General features: G+C 45.1%; 2 protein-coding genes across 7 annotated transcripts; one reads left to right on the forward strand and one right to left on the reverse strand.

Annotated features, from left to right (window-relative positions):
* Positions 1-169: 169 nt before the first annotated feature.
* Positions 170-3,395, forward strand: eme2 (essential meiotic structure-specific endonuclease subunit 2). Of its 2 annotated transcripts, none has more exons than XM_085416192.1 (8): positions 170-719; positions 1,312-1,433; positions 1,518-1,616; positions 1,710-1,834; positions 1,954-2,017; positions 2,479-2,594; positions 2,678-2,867; positions 2,944-3,395. In XM_085416192.1, exons 1-8 carry the CDS (start codon positions 299-301, stop codon positions 3,097-3,099), a joined length of 1,293 nt encoding a protein of 430 aa, XP_085272318.1. In that variant the 5' UTR covers positions 170-298; the 3' UTR covers positions 3,100-3,395. The 2 variants fall into 2 exon arrangements, with proteins under 2 accessions (XP_085272318.1, XP_085272317.1); XM_085416191.1 differs by having other exon boundaries at positions 1,515-1,616; positions 2,944-3,393.
* An 80-nt stretch (positions 3,396-3,475) lies between these two features.
* Positions 3,476-9,382, reverse strand: spsb3b (splA/ryanodine receptor domain and SOCS box containing 3b). 5 transcript variants are annotated; one of them, XM_085416185.1, is made up of 7 exons: positions 9,275-9,348; positions 7,092-7,260; positions 6,419-6,686; positions 5,698-5,885; positions 5,497-5,599; positions 5,293-5,418; positions 3,476-4,472 (listed from the first exon to the last, which is right to left on the reverse strand). In XM_085416185.1, the coding sequence occupies exons 1-7, from the start codon at positions 9,313-9,315 to the stop codon at positions 3,970-3,972; spliced, it is 1,398 nt and encodes a 465-aa protein (XP_085272311.1). In that variant the 5' UTR covers positions 9,316-9,348; the 3' UTR covers positions 3,476-3,969. The 5 variants fall into 5 exon arrangements, with proteins under 5 accessions (XP_085272311.1, XP_085272313.1, XP_085272312.1 ...); XM_085416187.1 differs by lacking the exon at positions 9,275-9,348 and adding an exon at positions 9,118-9,248 and having other exon boundaries at positions 3,478-4,472; positions 7,092-7,227; XM_085416186.1 differs by having other exon boundaries at positions 3,479-4,472; positions 7,092-7,227; positions 9,275-9,382.
* Between the last annotated feature and the right edge of the window lie 34 nt (positions 9,383-9,416).

The following is a 9,416-nucleotide window of genomic DNA, read 5'->3' on the forward strand; positions in this document are numbered from 1 at the left end:
TTTTGAGCACAATTTTATATTGTTGTTAATAATAAATTAATTAAAGCAACAAAACAACCTGAAGAGTCGGCTGGGAACCGAAAGAGTCGAATCTTTTTAGTGAGTCGAGCCGAAAGAGACGGTTCTCTAAAAAGAGCTGGAAATCCCATCAGTACTAAGTATCGCGAGTTTTGGGTGATTTGTCCCTCATCGAACACCATCGTGGGCTTATACAAACAATGCCGTACCACTCAGATATTCCCAAGTTTTTTTCAGGGTTTTACAAATAAGGACTTCGGCTGTGACTCTAACATGTGAGATGTCTTTGTTACGGAGAGCTAAAACGTGGGAAATCTCTGAGTCTGAGGACAGCGACGCTGAAACAAAACCCGGTTTGGGCAGCGATAACAGCATCCAGACAGCCAGCACAGAAAAGCAGGAGCAGGGTTCACACAATTCAGCAGCAAATAGGGGGGGGTCTGCTGCTCTGGCTCCTCCAGCAGCAGGTGGGTCCGGTACACCGAGTCCTGCCAGGAAACGTCGCAGTAAGGAGGAAATAGAAGAGGACAGGCTGAAAGTGAAGGAGAGGAAGGAGGCGAGAGAGAAACAGAGAGCGGCCAGAGCCCAGGAGCAGGAGGAGAGGAGACGGGAGCAGCAGAGGAGGAGAGAGGCAGCCAAGACCCTCAAGAGTCTCCGGCCAGAAAACTGCCTCAAATGCATCACTGTCTGCATACACCCAGGTACACACGGACACAGGGATGCCTTCAGGTGTCGCCGGAAATTAACTTTACAACTACAATTTGGGGCCAACTTTAAAAAATAAATAAATAAATATGTGCAGATGTAAAATGACACAGGTAGGATCTCTTTTGTGTTGACTGTATTTGTGCCATGTATGATCCCATCCCTGTCTCTTAAAGAGTATTTTCTGTATTTCTAGTTTACGATACAGTTTTCCACGGCATCTTTACTTCTTCAACACCCTGCATAAGCTCAAAAGCGTTCACGCCCCCACTCCACAGTCATTACCAAAAACAAGATGTCCAGTTTGAATTTAAGGGGGAAAAAGTGCAGCAAAGTCAAACTGCAGTCTTGCATTTCCATCCTGGTCTACGTTCCACATCAGTGACTCAATGCTCCTTGCAAGGGCCTGTCTAAATCTTTAAGAACCATTACCTAAGTACTGTTTAAGTAATGGCTGTTGTTTCCAGCCTAAAAGGCACCACCTTAAAAATGTCATTTTCCTTGACTATGACTCCTGCGGGGATGGCAGTGGGCTTTATAATGCACAAAAACGCACAAATTGCTGTGTTGTTTTGTATCTTTCTTCAGTTCTTCTGCAGCAGGATGGCTCAGACGTCCTGCTGGACACTCTGGTTTCCCTTGACTGGAAGTTCAGCATCGAGAGCGAGCAGCTCGTTGGCAGCATCGCCTGGACCCAAGATTTACCTCAGGTAGGCAGCTCACTCAATCTAGATTTAGCAATTTGCTACATTTTTGTTGATTCCCGTGAGGGATTACTGTTTTGGCTTTAGCAGGGAGAAGGTGGCATGGTCTCAGTGGTGGAGGAGGAAGAGCAGGTGCTTCTGGTCCTGAGTCTGGCTGATTTCATGGATGTAGTGATCTCTGTGAATAGAGTAAGCAGTCCTTTGAGCTGTTGTAATGGTGTCATTGACTGTATGAAGGAGCTGTGGCTCCTCGAACTCACACTGCGCTCTGCCACTCCGCAGATTATCCACAGCCAAGCGGTGGAGACGGGGGTGGGGTCTTTCTGGAGTCCGATTTTGGAGTTTCTCAACCGTGATGGCAAGAAGGTGGTCACTCTGTTAGTGACAGACTCTGAGCCAGATTACAGGTCAGCTTAACTGGGAATACTTAACTTCCTCTGTTACCCAGTGGCTCCTTCACTTCTCCACTTTCTGATTATAAGTAAAGTGCGGAAACTGTATGACCTGATCTATTGTTTACCAACAGGTCAAACGCCCACAGTGTGCCTCTACAATACAAATTGGGGATGGATCATCTGGACATTGAGGAGGTCAGTTTGCTTTGAATCTCTGTCTTTCTTTCAAGGATTTGCGATTCTTACTTCCTAATTTTATCACATGTACACACAACTCACAGCTGACCTACGTCAACTGCAATTTGCACATCAGGACACTTTGCACACTAAGTTCATTTTGTACATTAAGCTCCTTTGTACATCCATTTACATCAACATCTGCGTACCTCACTTGTCTTCACTTACTTATTGTTGTACTTATTTATTTATCTTTCATTATTTTTATCCTTATTGGTCTTGTTCCTTCAACCCTATCTAACTTGGCATTTGTGTATGGACAGCAAAGGAAGAATTTCATTGCACAGAGAGATGCTATTTCTCTGTACACATGACAATAAACACTTTGAATCTTGAACTCGTATACATCTTCAAAAAAGCTCGATGGATAACAAATAGCTTTCTCTCTCTCTCTCTTTTTGAAACGCTTTCATCTCCAGGTTCTCGTGTATCTACAGCTCTACAAAAATATCTCCGTGGTTTTCCTGGATAGCTGGCAGGAGGTCACTGATCATGTTTGTGCTGTCACCAAAGCTTTGTCCAAACGCCCTTTCAAGTATGCCACAGTTCTGTGCCCTGACATAGACAGTATAGCGGCTGACTGTGAATTAATGAAACCTCCACTTTGTGCTCTTGCAGACTCCTGACAGAGGGAGCAGAACTGCCCTTTTGCGTGGATGGCTCATGGGCCAGTGGGGTTTGGGTAGAGAAGGATGGCTCCGGCCTGATTCAGGTCTGGAGCAGGCAGATCCAGCAGCTGAACAGAGTCAGCCCTGCTGTGGCCTCTGCTGTGACCGCATCCTATCCATCTCCCCAGCTGCTGCTACAGGTGAGGAGACGCTGTGGTCTGATAAGGTTTGCGTGAAGAAAAACTCTTCTTCTGTAATATGTTCTGTTCATTTTAGGCTTATAACAGCTTGGGGTCAGAGGAGGACAGAAAAGGGCTGCTCGCGGGCCTCTCAGCGAAAAGCGGAGGCAAAGAGAGACGCGTGGGACCGGAGATTTCAGCCCGAGTCTATCGCTGCCTCACAGCCCACAACCCCCAGCTGGTCCTGGACTAATCCGAGAGCAAGAAGACCGGGAGACATCAGCGAGGACGAATCTGGTTTCTGATAATGCTCTGTCTCCACTTGGCTGCTAATATGTTAATGTTGATGTTTACAAGTTAAAAATATGCCTTGGATTTGAGATTTACTTTCCAGGAAAAGCACTTTTTCTTCTCATTTTAACTCCTGCAGATTAAATGTATAGATTACCAGAATATAATCTGGAGTACCGGGAATAATGTGATGACTGTTTTTCAGCACAGCTTTTTGTGTATAAATAGGAGATATATAAGCTGCATAAATTGTATGTATATGTATGAATCTTTCTAGAATAAATAAGCTGAAGCAGGCACTTTCTAGTTTTTTGGTTTTATTTTAAAGAATGAACCTGAGTAAGAAAATCCATAAAGAAAAGTAGCAAAAACTGGAAATAGAAAATGAAACAAAAAAAAAAACTGCAGAGTGCAGTGCAGAGCTACCTTTGACATTTAAGCAAAATGGCGATTACAAAACACGTTTACAAAAAGTCGATTTCACAGTATCAAAAAGCACCTCTGTTCCTTCCAGAGTCTACGGCTTTCTAGAAGTTTACCTTTTGTTTGCCTCTTCTCTCTCTGAATCTAACCTCTTTAAATGGCAGCAGGCCTCATCTCTCACTCGCACACACACTCTCTCACACACACACTCTTTGTTCTTGTTCATTTCAACATTATGTGGAAGACAAATACTTGTTACATAGCAAACAAATAAGCAACGATCCACTCAAATGTTGGCTAAAATATCTCTCTGTGATCAACAAAAGGAGAAATTTGTGGCAACGGTAGAAAAGCTGTGTGCCAATTTTCTTTCTTTTTTGTCAAACATCTCCTCCGCTGGACCACGTGGTCAAGTCCAACGGCACCTTTTGCACTGATAATCTTCTGGCTCGGAGCAGCAGCTCTCGTAGTCGCTGCTGGGAGGAGATGGGGGACAGCAGCAAGCGCTGGAATGAGTTTGAGGTGACGGGTAAGGGTCCGTGTTGGGAATCGGACTGGTGCAGGGGCTGGGGGAAGCACAGGCACTGGACACCGGGCTCAGGTTGGGGCAGGGGCTCGAAGGCAGGCTCGTCTTGCCGAAATCCTCCTGCTCCTCTGAGGGTTCGGGGCTGCTGCTGAGGCTGAAGACCCAGCCCAGCTGTATGTGGAGGAGGACACGCAGGCCAGGGGGCAGATCCAGGGCATTAAACAGGTCTGGGCAACACGGCAACATTTGGCGCAGCCTTGCACAGCAAAGGTACTGCAGGGAGGTGGGTGTATAGCAGGCCTGCATCACCTTCATGCTGCTCTTGGCTGCTGTGGAGCACACCATGGGGTACAACTTCTTGTTGTGTAACCTTGTTGCAGCCACACCTGTTGGCAGGACAGGCAGAGCCCATTGGGATTATTAGAATATGCAGACAAACGTAACTAACTGAAAAATGGATGCAGTCCGTTCGCCCTAAACCAGTTACCTACATCTCTAATGTGGCTATACCCCCACCCCCCGATGGCGCCAGCTACTTGAAGGTTGACACCGAGGAGAACAACAACATGCTTCCAAGAGATATGATAACGAGAACAACCTGACTCTCTGCCCTATTCCTCAAGGCCACCTGCGTAGGCTGCGGACTGTTGATCTTGGCCTAACAGGCGAAAGGACACTTTCTCAAGCTGAACTCAGGACACACACCCCGACACGCACACATGCACACTGATACTGACGTGCACTCACCACACTCCCTTCCACGGATCCAATGCCTCCTCCCATGCTTACCTCCCACCCGATGGAGACAGCGGCTCAGCTGGAGGCGCGAATAATCGCAGTGACCATGACCACTGTGTACATTGGTGCACCCACCCTCCCCACTTATGTTGCTTATCTGTGTTTCATGGTGTTACAGTGTGATGATATCTGTGCTTCTTTATGTGCTATGGAGGTTTTTGTTTTCTCCTCATGATGACTCACTTGTTGGAAGTCATCATGGGCAGAAACCATTTTTTTTCTCCTGAATTGCCCCTATGTGTTACACATCTCACTGTCCATCCCTTTTTTTTGCTGCCTAGCCCGACCTGTCTCCCCAGTGTTTGTATATTTTATGTATGGTCGAGTAGGTCTGTCATTTCAGCTGCAGGCAACTGCAACCGACAAATAAAGCTTCTACTTATCCTTAAAACGCAGGAAAACACAAACCTATGCAGTGCCGGTTCTTGTAGAAGGTGAGGGTGCCGTGCCACGTATCCAGGTGCACTCCGATGATCGAGCCTTGACCGAACCGAGAAGAGAATTTTATTTTGTCCCCTTTGTGCTGGAACAGACCTTTGAACACACAGGGAAACATTTTTGTTTTATTTACTGTTTTCTTATCAATCAAAGTCATTATATCTGATAACTCACCGGTGTAGGAGAGCCCCCAGCTGTCTTCATCATGGCCCAGCAGACTGCCAAAGTTGTACTTGAACTTCTCCAGGTTCACCTCTGAAGTTCCAACTCCCACCATCTACACCAGAAAAGCAAAACAAAACAAACATTTTAAAAATGTTCATGTTCAGGTCACTTTGTTACAACTTTAGTATTCTTTTAGCTTCTCTTACGCACCATATCTGTACCGTAGACAGGGGAGGTCATCTTGATTTCCCAGTAGTGTTGGCCGTCTGCGAGCTCCTTGTTGCCACGGATTGCAGCGGTGCCGCAGCTGTAGTCTGAGTGAAAGCTCACCTTCCTGTTGTCACAGCTCAGAAAGGCTCCAGAGGACTTACAGTGGTCATCCCACACCCAGTCAAAACCTGGACACACGCCATGCACGAGCAGTTATGCCAGATGTTCTTCCAAAAACGAAGCACACCGACGTTTCTTGGCTTTTCATCTACCGCCACTTTAAGGCTGTTCATCATGCAGTTTTGAGGGATCTGTGATCAAATAGCTTTAAACTTCATGGCACCGCTATATGCTGTGCTCAGTATAATTTGCAGATGGTAACATCTTAATGGGTAAATGTTACAGCTGCTTATCATGAGCGTGTTAGATCTATCGGTGTGTACGTGACTCTCAGCCTTCTTATTCTGTTCATGAGTTTGCAAAGGAAATAAATGAAGATGTTGATTTCTGACCATCCTGAACCTTAAACATGACACTGATAGTGAAAGCTTGTTGTGGCACTAATCACACCTTTACAATGCACAGAAGTTGGAATATGAATGAATATAGTGTTAATATTCCCCGACAGACAGCCGTAAGCATATAAAGACTCTACAACATGCCCAAATTATAATATTGTTTACATGCATCTTTATGCTGTCTTTCATCAGCTTCTGCTCACCTTTGTCCTCCTCCCCATAGAGACAGTCACTGATGACGCCAAGAAGCGGACTGAGCTCTTCCTCTGGGTCACAGTGGAAGAAAGACTCCCGTTTCACTGGTACTGTGCTTGGCAATGCCACCACCTCAGAGACAGTCTGGAACCCGGCCCGGTAATCCACCTCAGGCTCCAAGTCACTGATCTGGTTGACGCAAACATTACAAACAGGATCCTGTAAGTCCACGGACGTGGCCCTAGTCCAGGGGGGCAGTGAGCTCCAGCAGTAGAGCTGAATCAGGATCACAACAAATTGCTATCAAAGAGCAACATAGGTTGCCAAGGCTGAATGGAAAAAAAAAAGGGGAAAGTTTGCAATCTAAAGAGCCAGACGGGAACTTGTGTGCTATGTTTTTGAACACTGTGTATCACTAGTGATGTGAGGTCATGCATACAAGCAAGTAAACTTAGAAGATTCTTTAAAAGTACTGGGCATGCTGTCATGTCATGACCACATTTCACACACTGCTATTCCAGAAAGTGAACAGTCCAAGTGGAAGAACTAGCTGTACTTACTCTAAATAGAACTATTCTGTTTCACATTGCAGGGATACAGTTCTTCATTTCCAGTGAAACCACTTTTCCATTTAGCCCAGTTTCAATTATATTCCAGTAAACACAAACAGGAAAGTCTCACCTGTGTGACTGTCCGACCCTCCTGTTCCTCTCTGTCTGATGACTGGATCACAGCCATGGCATCTGTCTCTTGCCAGGTTTGACTCCAGGCCAAGTGCCGAGCCCGTCTGTTTCTGCCTCTTCTTAGCATTGCAGTTCTGTGGAAAGCCAACCCAGCACCTGATGACCAGCTGGCACAAGTACAGGAGGCCACGTATTTCTTATTTATGTCAAGTGCAGTCACTGCTAAACTCCTGCTTAGCACTGTACGTGTACTTGTTAAATATCAACACTTCACCGAGTTCTTTTGATTCCTCATAGGCATCCGATGGAAGACAACACACTGCTCAGTATCATTTCACACTTTGATTCTCTTACACAATACTTCTAGAAGAGAGACGCTTCCTGCATGACACATTGCCGCGGATCTCAAAATGGTGGTATGCCCCTAACAGTTTTATTACCAGCTCGCTCATTCAAGTCTAAACAACAGCGTTTCAGCAACTTTTCACTAGAAGATGGTCCCCTGTTATCTATTTTTTCCCAGGCAAGCATGAGCGAGAGTCTACAGCATTCCACTCCCCAAGGACACGTAGTCTAATGCCTTTATTTTTCAGGGCCGTGTCCACTTAATACTACACTATATAATTATATGACACTTTAGTTAATATAAAGCCCCCCCTCCCCCCTTGTATAAAATCTGGTGAGGGTCGTCTAGGAATAAGCAGCATACTGACTCATCTAAATTTAACTACAAAATAAGGCCCAGGCCCAAAAACATGTCTGAACCACCTCTCACTGCTATCATATTTCACCAGTTTCTAACAAACCTGCAGGGCAACTGAAAGTAGGTCAATCCAAACTACTCTCTGTCAGTTCAGCTGTTTTGTTTGCTGACCTTTTTTTTCACTTCCATATATGATATTACAGTTAGAGACAAGCTGCACGATTTACTGTGAGGAAGCCTTTCTAGTCACCTCGAATGATCTTTGTGTGTCAGCTTCTCTATTTCCATCTGTCCCATATGCCACAGTTAGCAACAGGATGTGTTTTCATGCACGCCTTTGACTTTTTAAAGCTGACCCCCATGCTTCACAGGACCCCCATGCTTCACAGGACTCCCAGGGTCACCTGACCACTGATAAGTGGGTCAGGTGTAACAGCAATTACAGCTAAAATAAGAAACCTATATCATTTGTATCATGTGATTTTGGCTGTTAACAGAGCAATAATTCAATTCAGTTTTATTTATATGGCGCCAAATCACAACACTAGTCGTCTCAAGCTGTAACGTAAAGATTCCAACAAGCATATGACCACCTTTGAGCAAGAACTTGGCAACAGTGAGGAGGAAAACAGGCTGGAAACTCTGGCAGAAACAGGCTCAAGGAGTGGCAGCCAGTAAACAGCTATAAAATGCGCGCACACTATTGAGACTACAATAATAGCTGACTGCAGTCAATTACAAATGAAGCTGTCAACAACACTGTTTCCATTCTTAGTCAGCTTTACTCGTTAAAAACACTGTAATTACAAATGCAATAACCAGAACATCACCAGACTGTGTGTGCTTTTTCAAACATCGAATCTAATCTTATTCAAACTGTTTACCAAATGCACAATCACATGCCTCAATGGCAGCGTTTGCCTCTCTGAAATGTACCCTTGTTTACAAAATAATATGAGTAGCAGACTTATTATACCCTGTAATAACATACAGTTAACGACCCAAACCACAACCAGAGCCTTTATTTGCTAAAAACTACACATCTTGAGTTGTTAACTCTCATGGTTAATGCCTGCAGGGAACAGCTGGTTACCGCTTTGCAAACAGGTGCAGGAGAGTGCCATTAATTTAGATTAGTTAGTCTGGAGCCAGTCTCATTTTAATTGGGCCTTACCCTACATTACTCTAAATGCATCATCATCCGGAGCACCGAGTTTGAGCAGCTCCTTTGTCAGTCTATGTAAGGACAGGTATGGTGCCAGTGGACTGCCACAGCAATAATGAAGGCACGTTTAAAACTACTGAAAATGTACGCATGTACCTGAATCTGATCCATTTCCTCATGAAGGAATGCTGTCTACTTCATAACGCTTGCGATGAATCGTTCCGTTAAATATGATCAGATCCTTTATCTTAGCACATATATAACAGGCAGTGCAACAGGACTGTGTCATTCCCAGCAGGAATTCTGTGCTTACCTTGCTGTACTCTTCCTGCTCACTGTGTTGCAGTGGCTCATTGGTGTGTCTCTATATCCAAGTGTGTCACGGGTGCAGCGTGCATCTGTCCCACTTCTTACAAGACAGAAGTAAACATTACTTCTCCACGCCCTCTTCACAG

The sequence above is a fragment of the Rhamphochromis longiceps genome, linkage group LG8 (assembly GCF_057381845.1).
Source record: "Rhamphochromis longiceps isolate RC_006_pf linkage group LG8, R_longiceps_female_GT1.1, whole genome shotgun sequence".
In the NCBI taxonomy this organism is placed as follows: Eukaryota; Metazoa; Chordata; class Actinopteri; order Cichliformes; family Cichlidae; genus Rhamphochromis; species Rhamphochromis longiceps.

Bases quoted from the DNA above. Each gene is read 5' to 3' on its own strand.
- spsb3b (XM_085416185.1), bottom strand. From the start codon at position 9,315: ATGAGCCACTGCAACACAGTGAGCAGGAAGAGTACAGCAAG. The intron at 7,261-9,274 runs GTAAGCACAGAA...TACTTGTGCCAG, and splicing joins AGCAGGAAGAGTACAGCAAG to CTGGTCATCAGGTGCTGGGT. The intron at 5,886-6,418 runs GTGAGCAGAAGC...GCGTGTGTCCAG, and splicing joins CTATGGGGAGGAGGACAAAG to GTTTTGACTGGGTGTGGGAT.
- eme2 (XM_085416191.1), top strand. From the start codon at position 299: ATGTCTTTGTTACGGAGAGCTAAAACGTGGGAAATCTCTGAGTCTGAG. The intron at 1,617-1,709 runs GTAAGCAGTCCT...GCCACTCCGCAG, and splicing joins TAGTGATCTCTGTGAATAGA to ATTATCCACAGCCAAGCGGT. The intron at 1,835-1,953 runs GTCAGCTTAACT...GTTTACCAACAG, and splicing joins GACTCTGAGCCAGATTACAG to GTCAAACGCCCACAGTGTGC.